General features: G+C 41.4%; 1 protein-coding gene across 9 annotated transcripts in view; it reads right to left on the reverse strand.

Annotated features, from left to right (window-relative positions):
* Positions 1 to 17,186, reverse strand: part of ULK4 (unc-51 like kinase 4) — a 440,534-nt gene that overhangs the window by 393,531 nt on the left and 29,817 nt on the right. For all 9 annotated transcript variants that reach the window (XR_007772329.1, XM_050937890.1, XM_050937889.1 and 6 more), the window contains exons 8-14: positions 15,367 to 15,442; positions 14,795 to 14,890; positions 14,141 to 14,262; positions 13,913 to 13,982; positions 9,759 to 9,858; positions 4,742 to 4,846; positions 1,235 to 1,295 (exon numbers count right to left, since the gene is read on the reverse strand). Coding sequence is in view for 8 of the 9 variants with exons in the window: in XM_050937890.1 (XP_050793847.1) it covers positions 1,235 to 1,295; positions 4,742 to 4,846; positions 9,759 to 9,858; positions 13,913 to 13,982; positions 14,141 to 14,262; positions 14,795 to 14,890; positions 15,367 to 15,442 (630 nt within the window). In the remaining variant the exon portion in view is untranslated. The remainder of the gene's footprint in view (positions 1 to 1,234; positions 1,296 to 4,741; positions 4,847 to 9,758; positions 9,859 to 13,912; positions 13,983 to 14,140; positions 14,263 to 14,794; positions 14,891 to 15,366; positions 15,443 to 17,186) is intronic.

Consider the following 17,186-nt stretch of genomic DNA (forward strand, 5'->3'; position numbering starts at 1 on the left):
ACTGATCAAATGACGAGCCTGGAGATGGGGAGAACCTGGGACTGGCTGAAAAACGGGACTGGAAGTAAGAAACAGAGCAGGGGGAAAATTCAGAGAGCCTAGAGAGGGAGACTGGGAGCCAGTGAGAGGCAGGAGGGTAGAGAAGATCAGGGCAAATGAAGAGTCAGGAGGGGAGAAACTGGGACTGAAAAGAACAGTATGTGATTGTGTAATTATAGACACATTATATATTGTAATGCATATGCGCAAGTGGGCTGAATTAAGGTTGCACAGGTAACCTTAATTCTGTCATTTCACAGGTTTCAAGTGCTTGACTTTGGAACCCTAATAGTGTTTTTAACTTTAAGTATGAATTGCATACAAAAACCAAAGTTAATTTCCCCAACATCTGACTGTGTTTTGCAAATAAATTTGATGCAACTAGAGCAAAAAAACCTTGTATAATAAATTCCTGTAATTAAAAAAAAGTCACTGAATCATGCAGTTCACTATGAAGGGATTAATTTTTTTTCATAGATTTAACAGCATAAAAGACACAGAGCTGAGTTACACGTGATCAGGTTCTCTGTACTGCAGCTGTCTGCTGGAAAATGTTGGGACTTTGATCAACACAGTTGAACACACTGACTCCCAAACCCTGGGAGAGTCCAGTCAAGATTTTCAAAAGGACAGGCTTCAAAGTCCTTATGGAGCCTTCTAAATAAAGTGATCTGATTTTCAAAAGTCTAAGCAACGCCAAATGGAGAAAGCTATTCCACTGATGAAAAGCATACATATTGTATTCATTTATTTCCTAAAGGATTTAAATAAAAAAAAAATTCAGAAGCAACTAAAAGTCTTCCATAGCTTTAGTGTAATAACTGGATTTGAGTGCTTTTTTTTTTTTGGGTTTGCTATTTTCTAAATAGGGGCCTAATAAGTCTTGCATTCTTGTAGGCTGAGCTCTGCAATTCATGAATAATACATTCTCTTTGAAATAAGGATAAACACAATAGAAAATCATCTCCAATTTTCTTTCAAATATTTAATATAACCAAACTACACCGTAAAACAATTACCAATTCTTCCTTGAATATATGTATGCGATTCATTATCACCAAGGAAAGTTACGAATTTCAATCAACAGGAAACTGACACTTCAGATGGAAAATTATGAAGAAAATGAAAACACTAAATAAGTATGTGCTGTCACATGAAGCACTTATACATTTTATCAACTTCAGCAGGACTATACCTGAATGTGCTGGTATATGTAACATTTTTAAGTCAAATCTAACTGGTGCTTGTTTCATTATCTGGAAAAAAAACAAAATACAAAAAACAGTGGTTTGACTCAAGACTATTTTAGATATTTTTTAAAGCATTGGTAAGTGTCTTTAAAGTAGAGAAACATATAAACACAGACAAAGATAGACAAAAATATATTTAGCACATGCACAATATACAAGTCACTCCTACCATTATAATTTAAGTGTCAATGAGCCACAGGCCTAGAACCCGGGTCCACAAAGTTAATGGGATCAGCCATGCTTCACAACCCTCCACCTAGCAGCTTGTCAGTAGCTTACCTGAGATCCATGTAGCCTAGCCCCAGTGCGAGGCACCACCCCGAGGTCTAATTGGCTGAGTCCCAAAGCAGCTGATTGGCCACTGGCTCTGCTTAAGTTAGCAGCCGCACCAGGAAGCTGTCCCAACAACTGGGCTCCACTTCACTTTGGACCATGCCTTGTGTTTCGTGCTTGCAGCTTGATCTTCTGGCTTTCTGACCCAGCTTAACTGCTGGCATCTAACTTATGGTTCCTGACCTCAAGTTTGCCTCCCACCTCTTGATTCCCTGGTATCCTGACCTAGCTTGACTCTGGTTCCCAATTCGTGGTTCTCATCTCCAGTTTGTCTCCTGCTTCTGACTTCCCAGTGTCCCAACCCAGCTGACTCTTGACTCCTGCCTCATAACTGTGAACTCTGGCTTTAGTAGGTCTGGCAGCCCACAACCCACACGACAGCTTGTTCGGACCACTATAACTCTGTAGGACTGAGCTCAGTACAAGAAGGATGGACCCAGCAGCACAACCACAGTCACCAGAAGTATCAGACTCGCCCAGCGTGGATAATCAAGCACTGCAGGCTTAAGTTGCACAGCTGACCTTGGACAACCAGCAGCTGTAGGAGCAGGCAAGGCAAATCAGCACCGAGAACACTGCAAATACAGCCTGCTGCACCTTTCCCCAAACAGGGGGCCTGTGATATCCTGGCCTGAACAGTCTGGTAGTTCCAGGGTTTCATGAACCAATGCCATCTTCTGTTTCTGATGTGTCCCCAGACCTAAGCCTCTGACCCAGCCAAGGTGGCCTTGGTAATTGGCATGCTGATAGTAAGCACATCAGATTACCCTCCTCTCCCTCCCCGCCACTGGAAGGCCACACCCCAAGTGCTGTCAAACTGAGAAACCTTTCTCCAATTGATGTCTGACATCTTTGATGACCTTCACCAAGCTCAAACAGGGCCAGGCTGTTCACAACTGGACAGTCCCTGCAATGTGCATGGCCTACAATGTTTTTTAGGCTTCTCAAACTTCTACCAGAGGTTCATTTAGAATTTTTCAAAACACAAGCCAAGTCCCTTACTGCAACACTCCAGAAAAACATGCAGTTCCATTGGTCACCCACAGCCCAGCACATATTCAAGCAGTTGAAGCTTGCCTTCACCACAGCTCCAGTATTGACCTACTCAGGTGCCACGCAAGCTTTTGTTGTGGAAGCAAATGTCTTTAATATGTTAGTCAGGGCAGTCATCTCCCAAAGGAAAATATTGCACCCCATCACCTACTACTTGAGGAAGCTCACCCATGCTGAGCAAAACTGCAAGATCTTCAACAAGAGCTCCTGGCAATTAAAATCACCTTCGAAGAGAAGCAACAGTACTTGGAAGGGCCCATCATCAGGTTCAAGTGTTCACTGACCATAAGAACCAGAGAGTCTTGCGCAGGGCTAAGTCCCTAAACCAATGACAGCTCCAGTGCCCTATTCTTCTCCTGGTTCAACTTTACCTTGACCTACTGCCCAGAAATGGCAAGGTCGACACCTTGTCCCAAAGATATGGCTCTGGCCCGAGGTCCCAGTTTGGAATCCAGACTGCAGTGTATGCATCTCACTGTTTCCATGTCCATATCGAATCAATTCATGGCAGGGGAGGGGAGGGGAAAATCAGCCAAGTATTTTCCTCCATAACCTCTCATTTATATTGGCCAAAATCAGAGTTCTCACTGAAGGCAGAAGCAGATTTTTAAAATTTACAGTTAACATTAGGCTTGATTAACTACCAGAGATTGTAGAAAACTCTGCTGAAGTATCATGTCCTTTTATTCCCTGGAGTTTACCTGAGAGTAATATTTACCTGGCAAACTGCTCTCAAACAAATGGTGGAGCCAAAGTTGTGGTAAAAAAAATTTTTCCACGAAAATGTCTCAGAGACTTGACAAAAAGTCAGGCTTTGTCATGAAAAAAACAAAACAAAACAAAAACCTACTCGATCAATCATTAAACGTCACCTGTTCCTGGGCCTGATATGGTATACAACAGGACATTTTGGACTGGATTTGAGTTTAAACCAGGTTAACTAGAATCATGTTTAAAAGTGGCCTTTACTGGAAAGATACTAACACAGTTTCACCGGCCAGTGAATTCATTGATGAAATGCACTATCAACAGCAAACACAAGCCAGGGACAAATGGACTCACCAGTCAAATCAAGTGTTGTTTTAAATGATGGAAAAAACTCTTTCAAAACAACACTATCCTTAAAAGCCAACTATTTAGATTGTTATAAGGAAGTGATAATAAGGTGACTTAAAATGGTGAAACCAAGGAACAGTAACTATTAAAACAAAGGGGTTGTTTATTTTTCAGTTTAAAGCATAGATCTTTTTAGTAAATACAGACTGTAAGCAAGTCTTTCCACAGTTAGAATGACAGCTGCCTCCAGTACAAAATTTTTCAGTCCAAACACCTGCAATTTATTAATTAAAGTTGTTTAAAATAACTTGATTTTTTGTACATAGAAGCCATCACACCATTCAGCACAAGTGGTAGTCTCTGCTCAAGACTCTCTGTACTAGAGGAGTTTTCCAGATCAGGAGTAAGGTGCCATAGCAGAGAATTGTGAACATTTGTCCAGTGCTGCCTGCAACTTTAGTCTCTCATTTTCAGAAACATTCAATTAATATTTTTTAGAAAAATTAATGTATGTCTAAACCTTCCCAATTTTTCTGCACCCTGCAAACATCCCGCAACAGAAGTCCGTGTGAAAATCTAATCCTAGCGTAAAAGGATTAGTATCCAGTGAGAAGACACCTAAATCTACAAAGTGTCACTTTAATAAGCATACCTTTAAATAAATATCTGTTGAGAAAGTATGTTACTGGAGTTTAATAAGTGAATGCAAGATATCAGAAGATAAAGCTGCAAGGGCACCAAATGCAACATTTAGTAGCTTCCACTACATGTGGGAAATCCTTTCAGATTAATATTTGATCCCCAAATAAATCAGTTCTCCATACTGACTGTATAATAGGGCCATACAAAACTGCAGAAATCTTGTCAAAAGGCTTAGCAGATGACTGGTTGGAGCTGTTTATGATAAGAACAATAAAGGAAAGGAAAAAAGAGAGTGGTCACTCTGTTTAACAAATAACACAGCACAGCAAGTTCCTTAATCTATTCTTTAGTATCTCTCTTTGCCATACCTTTGGATTGTCAATAATAGGGGTTACAAAAAGGTCAGACTCTGTGTAGATGAGCTCTTTCATTTTGGACTCCATGACCTGCTGGCTTGAGTGTACATTTTTACCCTAGGACAAGAACAAAAATATAGCTGTCAGGTTTGTAAGAAAAGTTTTCAAAATTTTTGCTGCAATATATTTCTTTTGAACATTACCAAACTGCATTGTATGGATAACGCAAATACTCTGTGTTTGTATTATTTGCTTTATAGTAGTGAATAGATTCTTTAACTAAGATCAGGTCCCACTGTGCTAGCCACTATACAAACATACCCTTACTGTATGTCTACACTACAAAATGAGGTCAAATCTATAGAAGTCGGTTTTTCAAAAATCGTTTTTATACAGTGCATTAAGTCGGCAGACTGCATCCACAGTACTAAGGCTAGCGTTGACTTCCAGAGCCTTGCACTGTGGGTAGCTATCCCACAGTTCCTGCAGTCTCTGCCACCCATTGGAATTCTTGGTTGAGATCCCAATGCCTGATGGTGCAAAACACAGTGTCGTGGGTGTTTCTGGGTACATGTCGTCAGGCCCCGCTCTTCCTCCCTCCGAGAAAGCAACAGCAGACAATTGTTTCGCGCCTTTTTTCCTGGGTTACCTGTGCAGACGCCATACCACGGCAAGCATGGAGCCTGCTCAGCTGACCATCACCATAAATCTCCTGGATGCTGGCAGATGTGGGACCGCATTGGTACACAGCAGCAGCTCATTGCCTTTTGGCAGCAGATGGTGCATTACGACTGGTAGCCATCATCGTCGTATTCCTGGGTGCTCTTTTAGCCGACCTCGGTGAGGTCAGTCGGGGCGCCTGGGCAGACATAGGGGTGATTCAGCCAGGTTATTCCAATCTTCTGCCGAGCACCCAGGAGATGATGATGGCTAGCTGAACTGCACTGTCTGCTGCCAGCCTAAAGATGTGAAAGATAGATGGAGTGGATCAAAACAAGAAATAGACCCGATTTGTTTTGTATTCATTTGCTTCCTTCCTCCCTCCCTCCGTGAAATCAACGGCCTGCTAAACCCAGGGGGTTGAGTTTAATCCTTGAGGGGGCCATTCTGTGTGACAGTTGTTTGCATTTCTCCTTGATGCAAAGCCACCTCTTTTATTTTAATTCCCTGTAAGCCATGTCGTCAATCACCCCTCCCTCTGTCAGAGCAGACAATCATTTCATGCCTTTTTTCAACCCAGATGCCATAGCACTGGGATCATGGAGCCCGCTCAGATCACAGCAGCAATTATGAGCACTGTAAACACCACGCGCATTATCCTGGAGTATATGCAGAACCAGCAACCAGGTGAGGAGGCGACGGCAGCGCAGTGACGAGAACATAGACATGTACACAGACTTCTCACAAAGTACAGGCCCCGGCAATGTGCACATCATGGTGTTAATGGGGAAGGTTCATGCTGTGGAATGCCGATTCTGGGCCCGGGAAACAAGCACAGACTGGTGGGATCGCATAATGTTGTGAGTCTGGGACGATTCCCAGTGGCTGCGAAACTTCCGCATGCGTAAGAGCACTTTCATGGAACTTTATGACTTGCTTTCCCCTGCCCTGAAGCACAAGAATACCAACATGAGAGCAGCCCTGTGGAACCTTGCAATGCCAGACAACTACTGGTCAGTCAGGCATCAATTTGGAGTGGGCAAATCTACTGTGGGGGCTGCTGTGATCCAAGTAACCCATGCAATAGGAGATATGCTGATATCAAGGGTAGTGACTCTGGGAAACGTGCAGGTCATACTGGATGGCTTTGCAGAAATGAGATTCTCAACTGTGGTGGGGCAATAGACAGAACCCATATCCCTATCTTGGCACTGGAGCTTCAAGCCAGCGAGTACATAAACCAAAAGGGGTACTTTTCAGTGTGTTTAAATCTTCGAAGGATAAGAGTCCAAGATTTCAATAGTATTAATAGTATTAAAAAGAAAAGGAAGTTGAGAACTTACAATCAACAGTTATATAAATTATTAAATTAATATGTCTCTAAAATCATATTTAAATTAAATCCTTTTATTTTATCAGACTCAGTTTTATTCATCAAACTGCATTTATGACATTTATGAGAAAACGGGAGCTATTACTTTCTCCCTAAAGTAGGTTTACTCAATGCACTAGTAATTACCACCAACTATCAGCTGTGTTTTATCATCTGTAATTAAAATATTAACGTATTCCTTTTGAGCAGCAAAGGTTGATAGATAAAAAAATCCATTACTTCAGACATAGCTATGTGTTTGTTTTAAAAAACAAAACTATTCACGGAAAAAAACTTTAGTTAAAACTGCCACTTTAAATTTAAAAAAATATAGTCAGAAAACATAAGTATCAAGAAAATAACAGCTTTAAAATCCCAACTTTTAAAAGTCAGACAAAATTATTAAGATGAGTAGTCTTACAATTTATTTTGTAAGAAATATTTACACGTGAAAATTAACATTAGACATTCGAATAATAACCTTAAGAGTAACTTATTTATTTTTTCCCTATGCAATGGAGTTACTCACTACTGTGTTTAATAACTATTATATGTTATACAAAGTGACTAATATAAAGCTAACACATTATACTTGTATTATAATGTATTTTAGAAATTGTACATAGCTGAATATAAGGTATATCAATTGTATATCAGTAACAGATACAAAAAGAGATCTTTCTGCAATATCAATAGTACATAATTAATGAAAACGTTAGTATTCTGAAATTGAAAGAATGTGTGCAATACACCTTAAAGACAGGGGCAGCGAGTTTTTTGGACCCCGCAGTGCCCAGGCTCCAGCAACATTCAGGGCCGGGGGGGGCGGGGGGCGGGCTCCACTAATGTTTGGGGCTGGGACTCTGCCCCTGCCCCACTTACCGCCCCCACACGCCTCTCCCAAGTGTCCCACAGCCAGAAGCGGCTCTATGTTTTTTGCTGCCCCAAGCATGGCAGCCAGGCGGCCTTTGGTGGCACGCATGCAGGCATCCGCTGCTCACACAGACTCGGCAGCATTTCTGTGGGTGATGTGCTGGTCCCGCGCCTTCGGCGTACCCACTGCCAAATTACTGCCAACTTCACGGGACCAGTGGATGCAGGTATGGCCGACACTGAAGGCTGCCTGACTGCCGCCCTCTCAGGGACCAGCAAGCTGCTCTCTGCGGCTTGCCACCCCAGGCATGCACTTACTGAGCTGGTGCCCTGAGCCACCCCTGCCCCCACTTGCCGCCCCCATGCACCTGCCTCTCTCCTGCAGCTCCGCTCTGCTGACTCCTGGCATCAACTGCGGCCACAGGGTCCTAGTGCCCCCCATCCAATAGTGGCAGGGCAGGCTGGCCTTACCCTGCCATTCTGCCTTGGACACTTCACTTTTCCGGCAGGACCCTCCACCAGCACAGGACCGCCCCCCCGCCTGCAGTTACTGCTACTGCTCTATACTCGGCAAGTGGAAGCCCCATCCCTCACCCCCAGTGAGGCTACTGTGAGGGGCAGCAGCAGGGGAGGAGGAACCATGTGATGGCAAACCCCCCACCCTGGCACCCACCACAGGAGAGTGAGGCGGCTTCCTGGACCCGAGAGGGGCCCTAGGAGCTAGTGCAGTGACAATGGTGCGGGGTGAGTGTGCTGCTGGGGGCCTCTCCCCCAGAGCTCACTGCTGCTGGCAGGAAGAGGTCTGGGGGGAGTCCTCTTCTCAGGCCCCAGCCCCAGGGCAGCCTTCCTACACCCCAAACTCATTCCCAGCCCTGCCCCACCCCAGAGCCCTCACCCCCCTGCACCCTTATCCTCTGCCATAGCCTTGAGCCCCTCCCACACCCCAAACCCCTCATCCCTAGCCCAAGCCCTCATTCCTTCCCACCCCAGGCCTCTGCCCCAGCCCTGAGTCCCCTCCTGCAACATGAACCCTTCATCCCCAGCCCACAGCCCTCACTCTAATCCTCTTCCCTATCCCTGAGCCCCTTCCCACAACCCAAATCGCTTATCCCAAGCCCCATCCCCAGCCCTCATCCCTTTCCTCTGCACCCCCTCCTTCCACACCCCCTCACATCCCCAAACTCTCCCCCAGAGTCTGCACTCCTCACTCCCTCCTGCACCCCCAGAGCCTGCATCCAGCATCAAACTCCATCCCAGAGCCTGTACCCCAGACCTCCTCCCCCACCCAAACTCCATCCCAGAGCCCAACCTCTCACTCCTTCTGCACCCAAACTCCCTCCCAGAGTCTGCACCCCATCCCCTGCCCCAGCCCAACTCCCCCAACCCAAACTCCCTCCCAGAGCCTTAGGCAGGTGGGGGGCAGGTTCTGGGAGCCACCAAAATTTCTATAAACCTGCCACCCCTGCTTAAAGATACAGCTTATGTAGTCTGGTGCAACTGAATTTAGTTACTGTAGTATACATTAGTCCTCTTTCCGCTGAACATGTGTTACATCATCTTTCTATAAAACTCAAAACTTGAAATATTACATTTCTTGAGAGCTGTCTCTTACAGGTCAGAGTTAACACTGTTCTTGAAATATCTACTGTTAGTTTTCATACATGCAAGTTTTTTTAGTTTATATATCAGCTGTAACAATATTGAAACTTTCTTTATATTACCTTATCTTTTCTATATATATTTTCACAATGTTGGATTTTTTTTGAATTGTAACATTCCTGGTAATAATGTTTTCTAATGTTTGTGTAACATACTACAGTAACCTTATTACCCTTTTTATTTAATTAATTTATGTCTCCGTCTGGCAATCTCTTACTTCCCTTAATTAAGGGGCAAGAGATGCTGAGCTCCCCAAGTCTGGGCTAGTGCAGGGGCAAATTTGGCCACTGGTGTAATTAACAGCAGCCCTGAGAATTGATCTTAAAATTCTGTAAATATGTAGGTTTGGGGATTTTTTGTTTTTAATTTCAAGGGGGAATGGAGTGCAAGTTGGCTTTATAATGGAATTCAGGTTATAATATTAACTATGGAAATATTACTCTCTCACAATAATATACTTCTCACCTTTGTCAAGCATAAAGATCTTTGTTCTGAATTCTGAGTTAAGACATCAGTAGCACTATTCATTTCTACTACAGTGCTAGTCCTCGGAGTGGGACGAGAGCTGAAAGACATTTTACAAAAATAAAGAGTGCTGATTAGTTTTCATGGATTACAAGACTATTCTGGACTATGAAACCTCTACACAACCTCTACCTCCCAAACATGACCGGAATGTTGGTGTGGATGGGTATAGCTTGCTCAGGAAGGATAGACAAGGGAAAAAGGGAGGAGGTGTTGCCTTATACATTAAAAATGTACACACTTGGACTAAGGTGGAGATGGACATAGGAGACGGAAGTGTTGAGAGTCTCTGGGTTAGGCTAAAAAGGATAAAAAAAACAAGGGTGATGTCATGCTAGGAGTCTACTACAGGCCACCTAACCAGGTGGAAGAGGCTTTTTTTAAGCCATTAACAAAATCATCCAAAGCCCAAGATTTGGTGGCGACAGGGGACTTCAACTATTCAGATATATCTTGGGAAAATAACACAGCGGGGCACAGACCATCCAATAAGTTCTTGGACTGCATTGCAGATAACTTTTTATTTCAGAAGGTTGAAAAAGCTATTGAGGGGAAGCTGTTCTAGACTTGATTTTAACAAATAAGGAGGAACTTGTTGAGAATTTGAAAGTAGAAGGCAGCTTAGGTGAAAGTTACCTTGAAATCATAGAGTTCACAATTCTAAGGAAGGGTAGAATGGAGTACAGCAAAATAGAGACAATGGATTTCACGAAGGCGGATTCTGGTAAGCTCAGAGAGCTGATAGGTAAGTTCCTATAGCAACCAAAACTGAGGGGGGAAAACAATTGAGGAGAGTTAATAGTATTCCTTTGAAAAAAAACTGCCAAGAACCCAAAAGCATGCTATTCCACTGGGTAGGAAAGACAGAAAATGTGACAAGACCATCTTGGCTTAACCATGAGATCTTGCATGATCTAAAAAATAAAAAGGAGTCACATAAAAAATGGAAACTAGGACAAAATTACAAAGGATTAATATAGGCAAACAACACAGGAATGCAGGATCGAGATTAGAAAGGCAAAGGCACAAAATGAGCTCAAACTAGCTATGGGAATAAAGGGTAACAAGACAACTTTTTATCAATACATTAGAAGCAAGAGGAAGACCAAGGACAGGGTAGGCCCACCGCTCAGTGAAGAGGGAGAAACAGTAACAGGAAACTTTGAAATGGCAGAGATGCTTAATGACTTCTTTGTTTTGGTCTTCAATGAGAAGTCTGAAGGAATGCCTAACATAGTGAATGCTAATAGGAAGGGGGTAGGTTTAGAAGATAAAATAAAAAACAACAAGTTAAAAATCACTTAGAAAAGTTAGATGCTTGCAAGTCACCAGGGCCTGATGAAATGCATCCTAGAATACTCAAGGAACTAATAGAGGAGGTATCTGAGCCTCTAGCTATTATTTTTGGAAAATCATGGGAGACGGGAAAGATTCCAGAAGATTGGAAAAGGGCAAATATAGTGCCCATCTACAAAAAGGGAAACAAAAACAACCCAGGAAACTAGAGACCAGTTGATTTAACTTCTGTGCTAGTGAAGATAATTGAGCAAGTAATTAAGGAAATCATCTGCAAATATTTGGAAGGTGGTAAGGTGATAGGGAATAGCCTGCATAGATTTGTAAAGAACAAATCATGTCGAACAAATCTGATAGCTTTCTTTGACAGGATAACGAGTCTTGCGGATAAGGAAGAAGCGGTAGATGTGGTATACCTATACTTTAGTAAGGCATTTGATACAGTCTCGCATGATATTCTTAACAATAAACTAGGCAAATACAACTTAGATGGGGCTACTATAAGGTGGGTGCATAACTGGCTAGATAACCTTACTCAGTAGTTATTAATGGTTCCCAATTCTGCTAAAAAGGTATAAAAAGTGGGGTTCCGCAGGGGTCTGGTTTGGGACTGGCTCTGTTCAATATCTTTATCAACGACTTGGACATTGGCATAGAAAGTATGCAGATTATTAAATTTGCAGATGATACCAGAGTGGGAGGGATTGCAATTGCTTTGGAGGACAGGGTCATAATTCAAAATGATCGGGACAAATTGGAGAAATGGTCTGAGGTAAACAGGACGAAGTATAACAAAGACAAATGCAAAGTGCTCCACCTAGGAAGGAACAATCAGTTTCACACATAGAGAATGGGAAGAGACTGTCTAGGAATGAGTACGGCAGAAAGGGATCTAAGGGTTATAGTGGACCACAAGCTAAATGAGTCAACAGTATGATGCTGTTGCAAAAAACGCAAACATGATTCTGGGATGCATTAACAGGCATGTTGTGAGCAAGACACAAGAAGTCATTCTTCCGCTCTACTCTGCATTGGTTAGGCCTCAACTGAAGTATTGTGTCCAGTCCTGGGCACCACATTTCAGAAAAAAGTGGAGAAATTGGAGAGGATCCAGAGAAGAGCAAAAAGAATGATTAAAGGTCTTGAGAACATGACCTACAAAGGAAGGCTGAAAGAATTGGGTTTGTTTAGTTTGGAAAAAAGAGAAGACAGTGGGGACTTGATAGCAGTTTTCAGGTATCTAAAAGGGTGTCAAAGGAGGAGGGAGAAAACTTGTTCACCTTAGCCTCTAAGGTCAGAACAAGAAGCAATGGTCTTAAACTGCAGCAAGGGAGGTTTAGGTTGGAGATTAGGAAAAAGTTCTTAACTGTCAGGGTGGTTAAACATTGGAATAAACTGCCTAGGGAAGTTGCGGAATCTCCATCTCTGGAGATATTTAAGAGTAGGTTAGATAAATGTCTATCCAGGATGGTCTAGACAGTATTTGGTCCTGCCATGAGGGCAGGGGACTGAACTGTATGACCTCTCAAGGTCCCTTCCAGTCCTAGAACCTATGAATCATAATTCCCATTTGTGAGGGGAAAGTGTCAAGGCTGACAGGCACAATATTTGTTCCATCAACCCAATGTATACTTCCTGTTTTTAAATCTCCCATAATAGTTTGGTTTTTTTCCCCTCACCATCAACCCTCCAAACCAAAGGACGTAGTCATATTAAAATCCCATCTCCTAAATGTGATGAGTCACCACACAATATCTCAAGGGGGTTAACTTGCTTGATTGCAATTCACTTTATACTGTTCTTCCATTCTCACTGATGGCTGTTTAGAGCTGAGAAGTATTGAAACTGACAAGTATTCTGATAATTTTTGTATTCATTCTTTTCATTTTCAAAATACTGTTTGTTCATAATTTTTTTTTTTTTTTTTTTTTTTTTTTTTTTTTTTTACAGAGTCACCAGGAAGATTAGGAGGACACACAAGGAAAGACCAGGCTGTTGTGATAAAAACAAATTCACTACTGAACTCATTATTGGTAGATTAACCAAGCTAGGCGTTTGGATTTTTACCCTAGTGTAATCCTTGCTTTGGATAGATCTTTCTGCTAGAGTAGTGAATGGTGAGGAAGGCTGTTTCTGAAACAACTAAGTTTCTGCTTCATATGGACAGAATCTGTGCCTCTTATATGAAAAATCACTCTCTTCTGCCTTGTGGCAAATGAAAAACACACATACACACACAAAATAGGGCCTCACCAACTAAAACTCATCATTTCAGTTTTTATTTAATGACTCCTGTGGCACATTGCACAAATAGCACACAGCGACTGAGCCTGTGCAGCACAGCTGACAGGTCTTTGCAGGCACTATATGTTGGCCTGGCTGAAACTGCAAGCTTAAAACACTCCACCCTATTAAGAAGCAATTAAAAATTGCTTAAGTGGTAAAGAGCATTTGTGCATACGTAAAGCAAGAAAAGAATAGAACTAATGAACAACAGATAAACCTAATTTTTCTAATCCTGTTTAGCAAAATAGCCCAGAAACTAGAAGATATTGCTATGAAAAACAGTAAAATAAAGCAATATTTAAATTGTGGGCTACATCTCCTCCTGAAGGTTTCTTTATACTAACTATCTCAACACAATTTTCCATACAGAATCATGAGACACTCTGCTTGTGTACAAATCCTGCATTCTAGCCTGCACTCTTTTAATTGAAAAATAACACATTTAAGAAGATATTCCTGACATTCTCTCTCTTCTAGCTTGTTTTTTTAAATTGCTCTTTAGTTTGTCATACCTCAGAAGAAATATGGACTCATTTGATTCACCATCAGGTGCACTTTTAGGCCGCAACTCAGATGGATTTTCTGTTAAAAACAAAATGAAAACATAGAAGTCATATTCATTTAAAGATTAAAAGGAATAAAATGTATGGAACAGGCATACTGTTGGGATTACAAGGCTGATCGGATTTACAGAACACACTCATCTGAAATGAGACAATATTAGCAATACATAATCTTACCTAGTTTGAAAGATTTATTAAGTTGCTTTTTATCTGTTCGTGAGGATGACATGTCATTCGAAGTTTTATGGGTATCCAATGGGTCCTTGGTATCTCTAGATACAAACAACTCTGTGGTTTCACTGTTTAATAAGAGATGCTAGTTAGATACTAAGTATCAGAGGGGTAGCCGTGTTAGTCTGGATCTGTAAAAGCAGCAAAGAACCAAGAATCCTGTGGCACCTTATAGACTGACAGACGTTTTGGAGCATGAGCTTTCGTGGGTGAATACCTACTTCGTCAGATGCATGCATCTGACGAAGTGGGTATTCACCCACGAAAGCTCATGCTCCAAAACGTCTGCTAGTCTATAAGGTGCCACAGGATTCTTTGCTGCTAGTTAGATACTAGTTACTTAACACACTTCAAAAAAGTCAATACTATAATGTCTCTATATTTGCACTAGTGTTCACAACAGTGATAGATACATTTCAAGAGACAAGATTCAAGATATATTTGTGCTATAAAAGTATAAACAATTTTTAAAACATTTTTATAAATTAAAATAAAAATACAAATAACGACCATAAAACAGTTTTTTGGGTTTTTTTAATAGTAAAAAGGATATTTGTCTACTTATATTATACAATGTTATTTTCACTATACATATTGTACCTTGAGCTTATGTCCTGGCTATTTGTGGAATCATCATCATATCTGCTGAAAGCATCTTTCCAGAATGGATGCTGTAACACATCTGTCCAGTTCAATCTTTGTAATACAACAGAATAAAGATACTGAAACAGCACTACAATATAGTACCATGATTTAATATTCTATGAATTTCTCAGCAACTGACAAACCTGTTATTATGTAACAATGTAATCATACCATTTATAAGTCACAAGCCCAGTAAAACAGATATTTTAACTGCTTTCTTCTCCCACTTTCAAAACAAGTTTGGACTGATTTTAAATTTTATATGATTCTAGAATGGTCATCAGTACCATTATCCTGGTGTTTATTTGTTTAGTACTGATTATTAGAGTAATTTAATCAAAACACTCAGCACAAATCTTTGTATGAGAACAATATTAATTAACTGCAACATATTCAAAACAGACGATTACATCTTTTGCAGATGTAATCTGCAAAATGTCATGAATTCAGTATTGCAATCGTCATCGCTTTTCAGAAGAGGAGAAAACATAATATGTGATTAATTGTCCTAGATTAGACCACTTTACCTCTTTTGAGGATCCTTTTGAAGCAAACCATCCAGCAAACTAAGGAAGTGTGAAGACGGTTTGGGAAGAGCAGAACCTGTAAACAGAAGAACTTCAAATAACAGAATAAATTTTGCCGAAAACTAGAATGATTATATGAATAATAGAAGAAATATAGAGTTCATATATAGGTCCTGTTCCTCTCACTAAAGTCAAGGGATACATGTGGTTACAGAGGTCTGTCTACTTGTATATGATAACACAACCAGAACTTAAGACAGAAGCTTCCAGTAACTAAGCAGCAGTAATTTTAAAAGTTTCTAAAAGGAAATATTCACTGGGACAATTCTCATACAGTATAAAAGAAATGGTTACTCACCCTGTGCAGTAAATGTAGTTCCTTGAGACGTGTCCCCCTATGGGTGCCCCACCCTAGGTGCATTTGCCCCCCCTGTGCGTTTGATTGGAAATTTCTCATGGCAGTGTCCATTTAGCTCATGCAGGTACGCTAGTCAGTCTTGTGCCATTATTATACAGCATGGCATAGGTGGACCACCCTCAGTTCCTTCTCTACAGCAAAGCCCTATAACAGAGAACACCAAAGCACAGACGGAGGAGTGAGAGTAATGGAGCATCCATAGAGATCACATCTTGAAGAAATGCAGTTACTGCACAGCGTGAGAAACCATTTATTCTTCTTCGAGTAACGTCCCTATGGGTTCTCCACTCTAGGTGGTTACTGAGTAGCCCCCCCTTTAAGGAGGAGGTGACGGGTTTGGAGTCGAGTCCAGTACGGAAGAAAGTACTTCTGATATGGTGTTTGACTCCGCTGCAGAGTCACAAGTTATTGCACCGTGTTCAGCAAATGTATATACAGAAGCCCAAGAAGCAGCTTTACATATTTCAGTAATGGACAGCTTTTTGAGAAATGCCATAGAAGTGGAAATGAATTTAATACAGTGAGTTCGTATGTCCGAAGGTGTTTGAATATTATGTGATTTGTAGCAATTAATTCAGTCAGATATCCACTTGGAAAGTCTTTGATTAGAGATTGCAGATCCTTTGATCTATCTGCGAGTGAGACAAACAATTTTGGGTCTTTCTGATGGGTTTAGAGTTCTATCCTGACAGAATGCCAGGGCTCTCCTGACATCAAGGGTGTGCAACAATGCCTCTTGTTTATCTAGGTGAGGTCTAGGGTGGAAGACTGGCAGGTGAATGGGTTGATTAATATGGAATTAAGAGGTAACTGTTACCCACAGTTTTCAGAACCCAAAGCAGTGGTAATTTAACTGTTTCTCTCCAGGTCATGTCAGGAATAAATCATTGGGGACACAGTTCCTTCCTCTGTCTGATAAATGATTGATAAAAACAAGAGTGCTTTCACATAAAACTACTTTTTTTATTAGGTCTCAAGCACACAAACACAGTAGGTTCAGGACACTCCAAACATGTATATAGACCGAGATGGGTTCGAGTGATTAGCAAGCAGGCTTCTGGGGGCCCTCCTTCCGTCCAGTTGCTGGGAAGTTTAGTATCAGCTCCTTGCCTAAAAAAAAAGTTTCCTCAGACTGCTCCAAAGCATGCTCTCTCATTAACTCTATACATTTTCTCCAGACAAAGCACATAACTCATAATAGCCTCTAATAGGCTATTTCCTTCGCAACAGCCAATAACAATTCATTATCATCCTTATCAAAAATAAATAATAATAAAAGTAATAATCTTATAAATAGACAACTAGAATCAAGGTCAGTTTTCCACTCCCCACCCCCTGCCCCCTCTCCTGCCATGAATCTGTTCTTTTCACTTTATCTATCCTAGTCAGTAAAACTGCAGCT

This window comes from Gopherus flavomarginatus, chromosome 2 (assembly GCF_025201925.1).
Source record: "Gopherus flavomarginatus isolate rGopFla2 chromosome 2, rGopFla2.mat.asm, whole genome shotgun sequence".
NCBI classification, from domain to species: Eukaryota; Metazoa; Chordata; order Testudines; family Testudinidae; genus Gopherus; species Gopherus flavomarginatus.